General features: G+C 38.5%; 1 protein-coding gene across 1 annotated transcript in view; it reads left to right on the top strand.

Moving 5' to 3' along the window:
- The window catches only part of LOC139736859 (myelin transcription factor 1-like), a 45,377-nt gene that overhangs the window by 15,884 nt on the left and 12,121 nt on the right, over positions 1-17,372 (top strand). Inside the window, exons 2-6 of the mRNA XM_071647521.1 lie at positions 727-789; positions 1,607-1,702; positions 3,508-4,500; positions 5,565-5,633; positions 15,749-15,811. Coding sequence (XP_071503622.1) covers positions 727-789; positions 1,607-1,702; positions 3,508-4,500; positions 5,565-5,633; positions 15,749-15,811 — 1,284 coding nt within the window. The remainder of the gene's footprint in view (positions 1-726; positions 790-1,606; positions 1,703-3,507; positions 4,501-5,564; positions 5,634-15,748; positions 15,812-17,372) is intronic.

Genomic DNA, 17,372 nt, shown 5'->3' with positions numbered 1-17,372 from the left:
AATGGACTGTATAATATATGCATATCTAGCTTAGGTTACACTGCACTAAGAATAGATTATGCATACCATGTGGGTGACACAAACGGCATTGTAATTTTTCTTCAGAGTTTTATGAGTTTTGTTTTCCATGGCCTTTCGATAACTGTTCTGACTAACTTTTTTGTTGGCCTGTTGCTAATTCATTCACCAATGCCTGTGTGTGTGGTATCAGGTATTTGTGAGTGTGTATGTGGATGCATGGCATTCGTTGTGTTTTAGACAGCATGTGTGTGTTTGCGTGTGTGTATAAAATTTATGTGTGTGTATGCTATGTGTGTATGAAGCTTATGAATCATGGCATGTTGACCTGCTTTCCACACAGGATTCATGAAAATGCAGACCGTTCCTCTCATTCGGCTGAACATATTGATTGCGATAAACTTTGTTCATCATTCGTCATTCTTCACCATAATTAGATTTTTATTTGCTGAAACTCTGTGCATGAAGCATCTGTCACTAAAATGAGATTTTTCCTATTTTGAATACAATGTAGGTATTTGACAAGAAAATGGGCACATGGAGTAAGCATCATTAATTGATACCTTAGGCAAGCACTTCAGTTTGTTCAAGCAGTTTATTTATCAAACAAGTATCAGTTTTGATAATTGAATGGCAAATAAAAATTTGCTCTCCAGCTGTGTTCAACTTTTTGTTAACCTTTTTTTAATACTTTGTTTTTTTCCTAAGGTGCCCCACCCCAGGCTGCTCAGGGCGGGGACATGTCAACAGTAACAGAAACTCACATCGCAGGTAAGAGGAGATTGGCATTATTATTGCCTTAGGCTTCACTTTGGCTGGAATCAGCCTAATCTACTCAAGAGTAAGCTGAAGACTGGCTTGTAATAAACCCAGGTTGATACCAGTGATCAGCTGGCTGTAGATTAATTAACATTGCACTTAACATGAATTTGGCAGTAGGCCCTAAGCCGCCATGACAATTCCTCAATTCCTGTAAGCCTTTTTCAATTATAGATCAAGTAAGCCTGTTAAGTGATATTTCAATATGTGCCATTAATCATTGAAAAATACTTTACTTTTTTGTGCATGCTTTTCATTGTAATGATTTGTATAGGGCTGACCAAGATGGATTATGCAGAAGTGAATTGCGACATGAAATCATCTTCAAAGTGCTTGGAAAATGAATGTTTGAAAATTGTTTATGTTTCCAGAAAGGATGTTTTGTAATCATTCTATTCATCATGCTAAGTGCAAAATTTTGTGTTTTTTGAGTTCAGAAAAAATAGCGCAAAGATGATTCATTGCTTGTATGCAGAAAATGATGATGGATTATCAGAGTGAAAAGATGAAATGTAGTACACTGATCGATCACATGATATGTACTGTCCAAATAGAATTTACTACTTACATGTAAGTTGTTTTTCAAAACAAACTGTGTTCCTGCTAGAAAGCTCACAAAATGAAGTTCTGTAGTATTGTGCTACTAAGGAATGAACTGTTCCTGTAATTACCCTACTCCTATTCTGGACTTGAGTTGGTACCCATGAGATGAAATACATTTAAGCAAGGGTACTGGACTTCACGATGATTCTTGCTCTGTTTCCTACAGCCTGTCCGGTTGTCCAATAGCAGCCGCCGAGAAGCTGGCCATTATACACGGACCTACTTCCACGCCACGTGTTCCCAGCGACAACAGAGTCATAGGGTGAGCTGGCCTCTATGGCTGCATGACAAACTGAAGATATCCAGCTCTAAATTCAGAGAAGTAGTTTAAAGACCCCGTAGTGTGGGATACCATGGAGTGATAAGGCTGGCCCGGCTAGGCTATACTGTATACGCCATATATATTTTGCGAGTCTAAATTTTCGCGAATCTTGAATTCCTGACGATTTCGCGAGTGGTTAAATTCGCGATCATGGAGTCCTGTACTGAATGGAGAAATGTGCATGTGTACGTCACATCCACATCTGGATCAGAGTCAGTATTTTCGCGTGTCTTTGATTTATGAATATCACCTGACTCGCAAAATTTAGCGAAAATAAAAACCTCACGAAATATGCGGCGTATACAGTATTCCTCGTAGCAATTGCACAGAGCTTTATCGCTGATCTCTGTGAGGAAATACACACTCAGCTGAAGAATCTTGATTGAAGTCAATTGTTACCGATTAACGTATACTTTGATTGCACATATTCGCCGACTTGTGCTATTTGTGATTTTCGAATGAATCCCATTGGGTAGCAAATGAATCCGGCCACGTATGAATCCCCATGAAACTGGGTCTTTAAATGTAATCCACGGTTTGAGTTTAGTCCATGGATTAAAAAAGCAAATGCGAAATAGATCTATCTTGCACATGACGGTGTCAGCGTGCATTTGTTTTGAATGTCTGCTGGTGTACAAGATGTTTTAAAGGGACTGTACAGTACTAGTTGAGGTAGGGATTCATGTTTTGAACATTCCTAAGTGAGATAATGAAAAGCCTCTTATGAAATATGAAAGAGCATGTAATTTTAAGAAGGATTCAACGTTTATTTGACGAAAATTGGTTTTCAAATGGCTGAGATATCCCAAAAAGTGCTAATAATAAAAGGAGACATGCCCCAACTTTATTAGTATCTCTTTGTTTCACCTTGTTTTTGGATATCTCAGCCATTTCAAAACGGATTTTCATCGAATAAACGTTTGATACCCCTTAGAACCGCATGCTCTTTGACATCTCATAGAGTGGTTTCTGAATATCTCACAAAACGTTAAAAGCTAAATCTTCACCTCGACCAGAACTGTACACACCGTTTAAAGCATGTCTACATGATAAAAACCAATAATGATCCATGGAGTAGACAAACTGTCATTGTTAATTCTGGCCAAAGTAGACAGATTTTGATTACAAGCAGATCATTGCAGTAATCGCATCAATTGGAACTGAATCTCTTGTAAATGAAATTGGGAAAATTACAGCTCTTGCTTTTTAAAAGAAATCTCAGTAGAGTTTCTATTGTGAATTTAACATTCCCAAGCTGTGATTAATGGGGGGGGGGGGGGGGGGGCAGTAGAATGAAAATTACTATTTTGATGTCTACAAAATTCAATCAAAGGCTTGTCTAAATTGGTCAATCTGAATCTCATACCCAGGAATCACATCTGATTGCCAAGATTGATAATTGATTAACCATTTTAACATTGTAGTATGCTGGTAACATTTGGGGATGGCAGATACACATTGTTGTCAAAATCGATGTATTTACATTAATGAGAAAACAAAATTTGGATATTGCGAAGAAACGCAGACAAAAATTGCACATCAAACAATGCTTTGTTTGAGTTCAATCAGCCATTTGATGAATGTAGACTCCTGGGCATATGTCCCAGTCAAGATTAAACCATGTTGTGCATATGACTCAGAAATATTTCTAATCTTGTCTCAAAGCTTGATTCTTTAAAAAGAATAATGTGTTGATTTCATCATGTGATTGATTTCCCCACCCTTCTGGATCTTGTTATGACTAGAAGACCGATGTATCTGAAGGAAGTAGATCCAATGACGGGAGTCACTACCATCTCTAGCTCCTCCACACCTCGCTCCACCCCGCTGGAGAAGTTCACCCCCAAACCATTCCCCTCAGACTCCATCGTGGCGTCTTTCAACCCAACCACGGGTCAGTTTGCCACCAGCCACAAACGCATCGCGCCCAAGGTGGTCTCGGCGGCAGGGCTGCTCCCGCCGCACAAGCGCCCGGCGCTGCCCAACGACGGGCTGGTGGACAGCAGCGAGGCAACTCTGGCTGCAGCAGCCATCAACCTCTCCCTCAAGTCGCTGCCGCCTAACGTGCTGCCCCACCTGGCGATACCGATGCAGCTGCCCCAGTCGCTGGCGCCAACGACGACCACTGCCATGCAGCAGCAGCCCTTGGACCTGGTCAAGATGGACAGCAACGGCACGCTGGACCTGAGCATGAAGTCCAGCAAGGCCGACAGTCACCACTCCTCACCGCTCACCCCACTCTCACAGCTCAACAGCCCTCTCCCGGCACCCACGCCCCCTCCGCCTCAGACACCAACCCAACAGATGTCGGCTGCAGGGTCCAGTTCATCTGGTATCGTCCAGCTGTCCATTCCCCAGCCCGTACTGCCAAATCCGGCCGCGTCAGTCTTTTCCTCTTTCCAGTCCCCTTCACCCGCCCCGCCCACCTCAGCCAGCAGCAACTCACCCACCATCCTACAGATCCCACGTTCTTACGACCAAGCCGTGGACTTTTCGGCGGCGAGAAAGCAGCAGCCACTTCTGCCCAGCGTTCCCCTGACTCCCTTCACTGGGTCGTTGACCTCTCTGAGTAGTCCATTGACCTCTATCACGGGGTCATTGGCCTCCAGTGTGCCACTGACCACAGGGGGTACTGCCCTCTCGTCTGGAGGAGGACTACTCACATCCATCGCCCCAAATGCTGTCGTTTCGAGCGGCGGCAATGTGTCGTTGACGAGCTTCTCCCGTGATGAACCTTCGTGAGTATATAACCCCACGGAAACAAAATAACCAGAGGTCCATTTCCATTGCTTTAAATCTAAACCAATCATAAAACTGACACATCTTGACTTGCATCCTCGTGTGTGACACTGCTGCTAACTAATACCCCCAGCAACTGATGTGACGCACCATTTCTTCATCCCCCTCTAATACAATGCAAGTCACCCTCCCTCCCCCCCCCAAAAAAAAAAAAAAAAAGAAAAAAAGAAAAAAAGAAAAATCAGAAATTCAACTTTAATCAGAAGCTTAGCAGATTTAGAAAGTAACAGAAACGTGCTTGAACTCAATGACTGATCTAGTGGCAGCATAATAAAAAACTAAATGTAGCAAGATCACTGCTCTGTGTCTTTTGATCTTCCTCAGTTCCCTGTCTAATGTTAGTACCGTTATGTCATCGTAGTTACTAACCATTCTTTCATGAAACATTTTTTTTCTTCTGTATTTCATCCCCATTTCAAAGTCGGTGAAGGTTATGGGTCAGCAATCAAGGTCAAAATTTTATATTTTTATTACTTGTCTATTCAGTACCTCAAGAAACGGTCAACTTGTTTCCATCAAATATGGTGAAGATATTAGTACTGGGCAAGAGTGATTTTTCTTTAGCAAATGATTAAGATCCTCATGACCTTTATGGTGCATACTCAAAAGCTTAAAGGGGTGAGATACCATATGACATACTGAGTGAGATACGCTAGTAGCATTCTGTATTTCCCTACCGCTTTACCTAAAATTTGAAGTAATATATAAAAGGGTTTCATCTTTTTAAAACAAATCATTTAGTTGGCAATAGGGCTGATGTGTTGTGTTCTCTCACATGCACTGTCGTGATTAAAAATGCGTTTGTCAAAGCAGATTCATTTTGTCATTTGAAGTGATGTCACTGTTTACTAACATTGTCATCTTTTTTTCTTTCTCCCCATTTTGTTCTGCTCACATTTTGATGAACAACACCACCTGTATTCATTCAAATCATCACCAACCCCAACCTCCCCACCCCCATGACACTTCTAACTTCCTAATCCCGATCTTACCTCACCACTAGTCCTCTCAAAAAAGCAAACAAACTTAACACGATGAAGGCTATGTATGAACCCAGGCGAGATTCGCTCAGGTAGGGATTTTAAACCAGATTCAGACACCCTTCCTCTCTTCATTTCAGGAGGGACATTTTTTTTTGTGACAAAAGCTTTGGAATGGTTTCAATTTGTGCGGTAGAAACCTGTATGCATTCCCCATGAAGAAGATTTATTCGCAAGTCTCTTGTGACTTTTGCTGCTGGAGATTCAATTAAATTCTTTTTACCTTTACAATATTAATTTGCCTACAAGTATCAAATCATGCTTTTTAAGTATTGAGATCCTTAGCTGTTCCTAATTTCTAGCAAATAAAGCAGTAGTCATATGTTAGAAGTTTGATCGTCTGGTCATAAAAGTTTGTAAAACTTCGTACAATATAAAACAAAGGGGTCAAAGAAAGGTTTGCATTTATTTGAGTTATTGATTAGAGCAGTTTCATTTGTGAAGTGATGTGGCTGATCGCTATTATTATCACAAGCGTCCTTTGTGATCCTCTTTGAAGGACCTGCCAGTCATACATCTTATGACATCCAGTACTAGTACATAAGTTGGCATTAATCATCATTTCAAGGAAGAATCTACCATTCCAAAGCTCTTTTGTGTATCTATTGGACTTGTGTTATTGGTTGTAAAGTGTTAGTGTTTTAGGTGAAGCACACATATATATACATATATTCTCTCTTTTATGAATGGGTTTACTGCTGGTATTTTTGGCAGGTCCCTCTTGCCAATTTTTATTATTTTGTGTTCATGAATGTGTAAGATGCTGGGCAAAAGGTCATTGGTGTTGGGTGGCAAGAAATGCATGCATGGCAAGGTTGGTGACAGGAATTTTAAAAGAACTTAACAAAACAAAAGCACCAAATGACTGATGACATGAAGCAAATCCGTATAAATACTCTTATAAAATTATTTACTGACACATAGTCTCTTTAGCACACCTTTCATCACACATGTCTTTTCTGAAGAAGTCAAAATATTTTTCTTTCTATGATGTGACCAGGGATAAAAGCATAAAAGGGTGGCACAGGTTTAGCCATGTTTTAAGATAAGTTACACTTGATTGTTCAAGACATTGGTTTGCTAGCATGTTTAATTAAAAAAAAAAAATCAGCTGTTCAATGGATAACCTGTCTTTGGGGGATGATACTCAATACATAACCTGTATAGAAAAACAAAACAAATATTTGCTTATCATTTCATTCCATTTATTTAGTGATATGCACTATGCTTGCGTAGGTTTGTAGTTTTTAGATCAACTTGAACAAACAAGTTACCTACCGAGTGCAGTTTGTGTAATTCTATCTCTAGCAGTCTGTAAATTGCTCATGGCACTTAAGACCTTTTGCCCAACATAGACTCCTGTATGATGGTTTTGAATTTCCTAGCTAAAATCAAGAGTAGAGATGTTGCAATGCTCGAAAATGAAATCCTCCCAAAATGAAATTGAGGAGCCATTAATTGCCATTTTATTGGAAATTATACAGATACATTACTCTCCATTTTCTAGAATGGCTATAAAACTATGGCATGATCTGGATCAGTTTACCAATAACTCTTTCTTACCAAGTTACTTTCAGAAACTCATTACAGTTTTTCCTTTATCAAAATAACTGTTATTACCACAGCAATGAAGGAAATGCTTGCTATAACAAATATTGGTCAATCATTAGAATAGCAATGACAGTTACACAAACAGGATTTGTATATTTCAGATTCTAACCCAAGAACTAATGACTGGTGTTGCAGTCCAGCTAAAAATCAAATCAAATTAATTAAAAAAAATTGCACATCTCAGTTGCTGGTTCTCCAAGCAGTCAAGGACTTGACAAACATTAGACTCATTTTTTGCAATTTCTCTTCAATTTGAAGGAATCAGTTCTGTCATGTGCTCGACTTTTTGGTGTGTACTCTTGATATCAACCCATTGCCTGTAGGAATTCGATTTCAGTGCGTTAATCCTGGGGAGAAATACGATATCTGGTCATCAAAGTTTGATTTTTTGACAAAATGCCACTGAATCATGGCTGTATTTCTCTGATATTTTTATTCAGTCTTTGAAACTCAGAGCCACCATACAGGAGAATAAGTTGTTGTTGTTTTTTTCTGGTCATAGCCAGTACATATTTGTACATTGTCTAGCTTCGTAGCAGTAGACTCTGCATGCCTCTTTGTCTTTGACTTTTTTGTTTCTTTATATTGAAGGGGTGTTTGTTTTTCTTTGTTAAGTTAAAGTGGTGATTAGTTGCATTTACCAGTTGTCCTTTGTGCTGAAGGCTTCCATGTTGTGTTTTAAGAAGCTGGTCAGTATAAGTTGATGGACTTTTTTTTTCCTTGTCATGACTTTCATTGTTTGTGAGAATACGTCATACACTTGGGAATTGAGCAGCATGCTTGTATTTAACAAGTGCGTGCTCTTATTATCTCCACAATGTGTAAGTGGTTATCACAATGGTTAGGTCATGTGGGTATTACGCAAATTGTGGTCATATACAGGACAGTGTGTAATGTCATTAAGAAATGCACACACAGACACACACATTACACAGTCAATGCATTTATACTGCACCATCAAAGTTTCTACTGAAAAGATATGACTTTTATCTCAAGAGCTTGTGTGATATAAGATATAAGTGTGTAGAAAGGTGAATGATTTGTTCTGTGGAACCTAATATCTGAATTGATAGGGGGGTCAAGAGGTATAAAGACTTAACCCACCGAAATCCCAAACACTGGCCACCTCAACACACACAGTTCTTTATACTGTTATATAAATCATATTCAATGCACGAACATAGTTCCCCGTGAATGTTCTATTGTACCCCTCCTCAAAAAGAGATGGATGTAAGATAGAAATCATGTGACCAAAACATTCTGAAAGTGTGGAAACAAACTGAATCATTAGGTTATGATGATTTGATCAATGCTTTCTAATTGCATACATGATATACAGGTTGTGCACTGCAGCAGCTAGCAGCAGCTAGATGTTGCAAGTCGTGACTTATTTTATTTAGTTTCTGATTGATTTATGTTTGCATATTTTTATCAGAGTAGTGAAATTGCTCTGATTGTGTGCCATAATTCCTGTATGTTTATTTAGGAGCACAGGAGGGTACTAGGGCTCATTTCATTAAAACAAAGTTCACATGATTTCAACTTGCTAGAATTACAGTTGTCATGGTAATAATCCATCTTCCTGGTTGGCTGTTGCTATGAGAAGTTGCCATTCCAACAAGAGTTGCTATCCTAACATCTTTTATGAAATGGGGCCCAGATCTCTGAAGCAATTCTTGTGTGAAGAAAGATGCAGAGGATTTAAATTACAAAAACATGAAAAGAATGAGAATTAATCATCAAGGAATGATGGCAGAAACATCCATGAGTGGAACCCAACCATTCATGAGAACCACTCGGGAACCTCTCTACAAGCCATTGATTTCAGCGTGCATTTTACACAAAGGGTCCCATGTTGCTGGCCAGCGAACAAAGCAAGCCGTCCCAGCATGCCGCCAGGCAACGCAGCATATAAACAATTAATGAGTCACTTGACCAAACATTGCCAGCACTTGAGTGGCATAGAAGTAGGAGTGAAGTGATGATCTGTAATATGAGATGATTTGCTGAATGCTTCTGCATGGGTATCCCACACTTGTGTACATCGTACTCGATAGAAAAGGAAAAATATTAACAAAATACTTTGCAGAAACATATAGGAATCTCAAATAGGTTTTTAAAAAATGCAAAGGGAAATGGCCGTCATAAAAGTTGTTTGAAAGTGTTTGTGTGTGAATGTAGGCACATACGTACCATGTGACTGCTTAGGAATAAAAAAAAAATAGTTCCAAAGTTATAGGTTATCGCTTGGTTCCCACTGTCGTGCATTCAGCTCGGCATGCCACGATTGGCAATTAGTAGTTGACCATGGAATTTTTGTTATGTCTGTCACAATTTACGACAAGATTAAAATCGTGGTCTCAGTCATGGTGTAATCATGGCGATCCTATCAGATCTTGAGGTCATTCTTAGTAGTAGCGTTGATCATACAATTGTAGGTAAATTTTGGACAGTCCAAAAATGTCCTACAATCAACGCGATTACCACAACTGACCCCAAGATCTGATAGGATCTTGATACGATAACCACAATTATTCCACGGTTAAGACTACGATTTCAGTCGTGGATCAAATCGTGATAGACATAAACAGAGATTCCACGATTGGCTACTAGTGGACCATTGTGGTGGACGTTGTGGATGGTACGACAGCAGGAACGTAGCATTAGTCATTCTGTGATTCCATGACTAGATCCAAGCTGCCACTGATGATGGGTGAGGTCAGTTAGACTTTCGGTTTCTCTCTTATCATGATATTTGTGAGTCAGTGTTATTTCAGATTTGACCCTTTGGAAAGTGCTTTACTTTGTTGACAGTGATATAGCCAGGTGTAGCTTATTTGTATCGCCTTCCCCGCGACAATGAAAGGTTTATGAAAAGGATCAAGTTTTAAGCCATTTTAATCATAGTAATTTTGATATGATATGCAGCACTGGTATTGAGACATTTTTCCAATTTCCCCCCTCAGCATTTCAAACTTACTGCACAAAGTGCAATTGGTATAGTAGAGTGTGAGTTGAATGCTAGTAGTTTGCAGCTCCACATTCACACAATAGGACTGTACACCTGGCTGAAAAGTTTGTTGCCATTTTATACTAAAATAAACCTTTCAAAAGAATTCACTAGCAGGATAAACAACCCCTTTCACTTTTGATTGCTCATTGTAAATGGGTTCCTTCCTGAACCAGTTCAATAAAGTAGAAGTGTGGAGCACACGACTACTTTTGTATCACGACTATTTGAGGAGAAATGCTTGCCATTAAAAGGTTGACCCATTCAATCCTACCTTTCGTATGAAGCTATCCTCTGCAAGATTTTGAAATCATCACAGGCTTTTCACAATGTCCACCAGAATCCCATAGGAAATGAATACTCTGTACTAAAAAAAAAATAATAAAAATAAGACAAAAAAAAATCACTGTTGCCTACAGAGCGCACTGTTCTATTATAGGACAAACCATGCACAAGTTGTAACCACATTCACATTTTGTTATACTAGCCTTTTACCAACAATGTATACATTATTATTATTATTAGTAGTAGTAGTAGTAGTAGAAGTAGTAGTAGCAGTAGTAGTGGTAGTAGTAGTAGAAGTAGTAGTAGTGGTAGTAGTTGTAATAGTAGTTTACACTGTAGATGTACAAATGTATCATTATTGTTATCATTATTATTACTGTCATGAAAAGGGTACTGGACAGAAGTGTTGTGGTGAATACTGCGAGTCAAAGTTAGTAATCAGATATATTTTGTTTCTACCCTAGTCAACGAAGTCATTATAAAGTGTTGATTGTGATGCAGGTAGCCAGTTTGTGAAGGAATCAAGGCAGTGGGTTAATCAATATGTTTTTACATCGCACACTTTTCATTGTTATATCAAACACTCCAAAAGCTTTACAGACACTCATCTATGTGCCATGTAACATTAGACAACCTTTCTTGCACAGTACTAGAATGGCAGCATCAAAGCAAATTGCTTTCTAGAATGTTCCTCAGCTCCATGTTCTCTCAAATTTCAATTTATTTATTCATTTCCCAAGTCACGGTATGCCCTTTTACAAAATGATTTGGGGAAATGCAAATTTTCGATGCCACCGAGACACAAGTTTACCTTCAGGGCAGAACAGTGGCCACATTCATGAATAATGATGTTGCTGAAAAATCCTTCACTTCGTGAGGTTTTACCTTATTTGGCTGGTTGTCAGTATAAAACAAAACAAAAGGGGGGGGGGAGGGAGAGAAATGTGGCAGAAGTTTTATTAGAATTTACTTTGTGAGGTTTTACCTTAAAAATAGACAGATAGGATAAATCCTTTACTTTGTGAGGTTTTACCTTTTTTTAGCTCCATGTCAGTGTAAAGCAAAACAAAGGGGGGGGGGGGAGGGAGAAATGTGGCAGAAGTTCTATTAACGTTTATCCTTCTTTGACTGTCATTGTCATTGTGATTTTCAGATGTTTTCTTCACTTGATGGTGCCAGGAATTATCCCAAAATTATTCGAAGGTTAACAAGGGTGCTTCCATTCAGTTGACTTTCTGAGAAGAGGGTTTCCAGGAATTCTGTATAGCAAGGAATTCTCATTTCCGCTTATTTTAGGTGGAAAAGAAAGAATGCGGGGGGGGGGGGGGGGATGGGTATGAAGGAGTGTGGGATGAGTGAATGTCATTAAGGTGACATCATCGATTTGAACATGCACTTTTTGATGATTGATGCCAAGCTCTACCACTTTGAGGCAGGTGCGGTGGTAAAAGTCCTCCGAGAGAGACAAAATCCAGGCACCCAGGTGACAGCCATCCCTGCAGAAGCCTTTTTGAGTATTCAGGCTTGTGGATGTTCTCTTTTTTGCCTTTTAAACGATGAAACAAAACCCCCGGAAATAACTAATGTTGAAAACGGGTATCTTTATCTTTTTTGCACTCTCCCGACACAGTGCAGCGCACTTTGAGGATTTTGCAACCAAACATAGCATATACTGTAGTCATGTTTATTAGAATGTGTATGTGTGGCCTGTGCCTTTGTCTTCTATTTTTCTTTCAATTTGCTTGTCTGTCTGTCTCTTTATCTTTCTTTTTCCTTTTCGATCTTCCTCTCTCCCTCTTCCTCTCCTCTCTATCTCTCTATCTGTCTATCTCTTTCTATCTGTTGATTTATCAATTAGTTCATCTATTTATCTGTATCTATCTATCTATCTAGGCCAGACTATCTATCTATCTATCTATCTATCTATCTATATATCTATATCTATCTGTCTATCTATCTATCTATCTATATATGTATATATCTATCTATCTATCTATCCATCTGTCTATCTTTCTATCTATCTTTCCATCTGTCTGTCTATCCATTTTTCTATCTATCTATCTGTCTATCTATCTGTCTATGGGTACTCTCGTGGCATAGAAGATAAGACTTTTGACTTTCAATTAGAGGTTCTAAGTATGAATCCTGTCAAGTGCGTATGAACCTGGAAAAGATGTCTTATACCCACCGTGTCCCTCTCGACCCAGGTGTATAAAATGGGTACCTGGCAACTCTAGGGTAGTAATAATGGCAGGGCCCTCTGGTAGAACAGTGGCAACACTGAAGACGTTACCCTGGATAGAGAAGACGACCTATCTATTTTTGTCTGCTGTTTATCCATCTGGCTATCTCTCTGTCATCGTATGTGTTTAATTTCAGTTTTATATTCAGATCTGTGAATTTTGTCATGTTTGCGTCAGTTCTGTGTGAAAATGAAGTCACCAGCAGGAATGCGAAGACAAGACCATTTTGTCTTTTATGCTTACTGCTGTTTCAGTGGCATTAGAACTAAAATATGAAAAGATAGGAGCATGCATTATCCCGAGACAAATCTGCCACATAAGTTTGATGCAGAATAATCATTCCTTGAGATTAAGGGGACAGAAATACCCATGAATTTGCATTTTCCCAGAAGATGATATCATCCCAGAGATTTGAGATATTTAATGCAGCCGTTGTCCCTGTTTTAATGTTGCTTGCACATAATACTCTTGGGGAATTTCACAGTGGTGTAAGATGTCATTTACAAGCAATTCATTACCCCAGAGGTATATGTACACCAGTGTTATCAGATCAAATTTGCAGGTAATCTGTTGTTTCTCACTAAAACAAGTATAAAATTTCTTTGGTGATAAAGATGAATTTAGAGAAATTGATGCATCGTACAGACTGATACTCATTCCAAAAAAAAAAAAAGAAATTCACCGAGCAATATGCCTTTGTATTTATTGTACTTGCAGCTCAGATATGACAAACCTGAGATATTTTTGTTGCGATGAAAATCTTTAACTTATTATGGCATGCTTTCTTCTTCATGTTGTTGAATTGGACAAGTTGAAAAAAGACATAGATTTTCTGATAAAAATGCTTACTTTCATAGATGGTGATAACCAAGGAGTCACAAAGTACGGATAATTCTTTTCTCTATGAATTCCTTCATCTGTGCTCAATATATTTCACCAAGTTAGAAGAAAGATGTCCCTGCGCATTTGAAGACTTCCTAATTGAACTCTGGGTTTGGATGAGGCTCTACTGTGTTAGCAGCAAAGCCAAAGATTGAATCCAATAGTTGTGCAAATTGTATTGCATGCCACCACATTGAAGACGTGTTGTTCTTTGTTTTGTTATTGTGATTGTTCAAATTGTCTATTCTTTTAGTTCTTTTGTAATTGATCAGATTTAAGTGCGTTCATGTAGTTTTGTTGTGTTTGTTTTGTCTATCTTTACTATTTTCATATTTTTATGCACATTTCATATCATGGGGCCATCTGAACATGCATTTTTTTGTTCCTTACTCTGTCCATCAGATTTTATTTTTCCCCAAAAGTTAATGAAACTTACCTCAAATGTATGTTAGAGCTCACTGGCTGCTCCTGAAAAGTACATGTACGAGTAGACCATGAAATAAATATTGTCACCTGTTAGAATGCAGCTGTGGTGATGGTCAACCATTTTCCTTTTTGTGAATACCACCTGCTATCCTTTACCAACTGTGGCAATCCAAGACATGAAGCTTCAAATTGTTTCACCTGCTACTCATAAAAATGTGTCAGAAAAAGGTTTCAGGAGGAGATTGACTCAAAATAAGTCCAAGTTTATCCACTCTTGAATATACAGGATTCATTGCTTCATCTCTTGATATCCTTCCACTTTTGTCTGTCTGTTTGTCTTTCTGTCTGTCTGTCTGTTTTTTTCTCTTTCTCTTCTTTCTCTTTCATTCTTATTTTCTCTGAATGGACTTTTACAAATGTATTTGTTATTCCAAAGGCACATATTTTCCTTTTATGTGCTTCATCATTATCTCACTCTTTTATCCTGTTATACAGAATTTAGATATAGTTGTATCCATTTTGTTTTGCTGAAATTATTCCTAGGGGTTTTTCTTCCTTCTTTTGTCTTTTTATTTCATCTTTGACTGTCATAAATTTTCCATTCTTCTTTCTATTAGTGTTGTAGTTTCCTTATTTAACCCTTTATGTGCTTTGAGCACTGGTAAGCACAGAAACCCCCATAGTGTCACACACACTGTCCAAAGTCCCTGACATAGAAAGGGTTAACATGCTCTGTTTATATCTCTGCTTTCTCATTCAAGCACAGACTAGGAATAGGCATGTGTAATTTACATTCTCTGTATACCTGGAGCTCTGAACCAATGGTCTGTCTACAAATTTAAGTGGGTTCTGTGGCAGCGCAGTCAACCTCTTTTCTTTTTCCTTTCTTTTCCAAACTGCAACAAGGTCAAGTGAGATATTTCGAGGCTAACCTAGTTGTCCTCTGACAACTTAGTGTTTAGTAGAGCAACAAAGGGGTTCATTCACAAGTTGGGTGTGGAAAACTCTTCAGGGACTGTACTACAGTATGTAAGCAGTTCAACTGTTGCCTGTAGCCAGGAGGGCAGTGTCTGCTGCCCTCTTGTGACAGCTACCTTCTTCCGGTATTGACGAGGGTATCAGAGGGGTGGATAGGATACTGTGTATCCAATATGTTTCACTGTGTTTTGGGTTTCTTAAAATTCTCCCGTCAACTGATATTCGCGAAAAAAGCAAGTCACCAAAATATTGCTTCTCGCAGCACAAATGTGTCGTACATCATTTCCAGAGTTTAAGCTCACAAACTTTTCTCCTGAAAAAGGGACAACTCTTTGATTTCTCACTCAGTCTCTGTGGTCCTCAATTGCAAAGTCAACCACTCATGAAAATTGTCTTGCAAGTCGTAAAATATATGGTACTGCAGTAAACATATGGAAATGAAAAGCATTTCAGTCAACAATTTGTACATTTTATGTACACCTTGTGCACTACTATAAAGCATTGGTTGTTGGTTTTGTTTTTTGTGGCTTTATATGTTTACACTAGGAAAACTTTGCTAGTTTGTGTTCATGGCATGATGTTGGTATTTGTCTGTACGTGTCTGTGCCTCATGTTTTTATCTCTTCTGTTTTGAAACCATAATATGTAGAAACTTTATATCTTTATTTCTTTATTCATTCTGTGGCAAATTATGAATCTCTTTCCACCCAAGCTGTCCCACTGTTGGATGCGATGGATCGGGTCATATCACGGGCAACTATTCATCCCACAGGAGGTTGGTTTATTGGTCCGTCTTAAAGGGACATACACAACTTAAAGAACAAGTTGGCCTAATAGAGAGGAGGATAGATTTAAGTCTTGGAGAAAGTAAAATTCGGGAAATGATTCATATTTTCTTTCCATGATTCGATTTTTGGCCAATGTGGATTTTCAGTGCTTGTTCAAAGACTGTGGTTTTCTTTCCTTTGTTGTGGGCAACCACCCGAAACAAAGTTACCAAATAAGCCTTTTGCTGTTTTTAACAGGGTTTTATTTTGAGATTACCACATCGCAGAGTAAGGGAAGTATGTTGTAAAGGAAAAATGAAGACATTTGTCAACAAATATCATTGATTAAACTTGAGTTAGGCAAACATATAGATGATTTGTGTTTTCCAACATAATCAAAACCTGTTGTTGAAAGCTTTTTAGAATAATTAGTAATCGTGTTGCCAGAGTCATTAGCTGTTCCTGTGATACATGCACTTTAATGGGATGCGTATTTGATTATGAAACCATCAGTCATGTGAGGCAAAATTTCATGCAGTTTTTTTTTTTCAAAGACACTTAAAAGTGCTTCAAAGCAAAGAATGACTACCAGGTAAAGTAACAAATTTCAGAAGAAAAAAAAAAAGAGGGTAGGGAATTGATTTTCCAAATGTTGTGAATGTTGTGTGAGTGAGTGTTAGTGTTTTACTGCTAACCGATAAAAATTCAGTGTTTTATTATCTGAAAGAAAGGACCCATTATGATCATGGGACCTTGAGAATGTTATTTGTGCATGTACGTCTTCTGTGAATTTGAATGATATTCACTTGGGATGATCAAGAGGTTTTTTAGTTGGGAAAATGTTGCATTTTAAAATGTTGTCTGTAATGCCAAAATATTAGCATTACCTGGAGTTCTAATTGTGTAATCATTATGAATTTCCTGAAGTAAAGACAAGTTGGTAGAACATTACAGGAACTTTTCTGTTTCTCCCCCAACCAGGGTATATTTATATTAAGGTCTTTTGATTATGTAGCTATTTTTGCTTCCATTGTCTTTGTGGTGGCAGGTGTTACAAGACCAAATATTACACCCTTATGTACATGTTTTGAAAGAAATGGAATTCTTTTTGTTTGTGCCTTCACTGTTACCTCTACTTTGGTTTCGGAGAATATTAATGAAGTAACGTAAATAGTTGGAGCAGTGTTTAAGCTTATCCAGACCTAAGCTACTTTCCTGCCCTGGGCAAACTAACAAATGTATATTTCATGAGATCCCACGTCATCTTTTCTCTTACCTCCTGTGGGGGAAAAAAAAAACCACACAATCTTGAATTCCAATGGCATCATTAACAACTAACCCATCATCAGTCCTGTTGCGTAAGTATTCTCGTCGGAAATGCGATCAGTCGAGAATGGCTGCGAGTTGTTGTCCCCATCATTTAAAAGTACTTTGCCCCCGTTTGATTTCACCTCGAATCGTGTCGTGCTATACTCTATACGACTCCTGTACATTTTTCGTCTTCCACGTTCACACATGATTTGCAGTGTCAGTGGCTCCTCGTTTATCCTCCTGCTATGATGATCAGTG

The sequence above is a fragment of the Diadema antillarum genome, unplaced genomic scaffold (genome assembly GCF_040938485.1).
Source record: "Diadema antillarum isolate AM-2024a unplaced genomic scaffold, OU_Dant_1.0 seq00000668_RagTag, whole genome shotgun sequence".
Taxonomy (NCBI): Eukaryota; Metazoa; Echinodermata; class Echinoidea; order Diadematoida; family Diadematidae; genus Diadema; species Diadema antillarum.
This window is presented reverse-complemented; position numbering and strand designations above follow the sequence as displayed.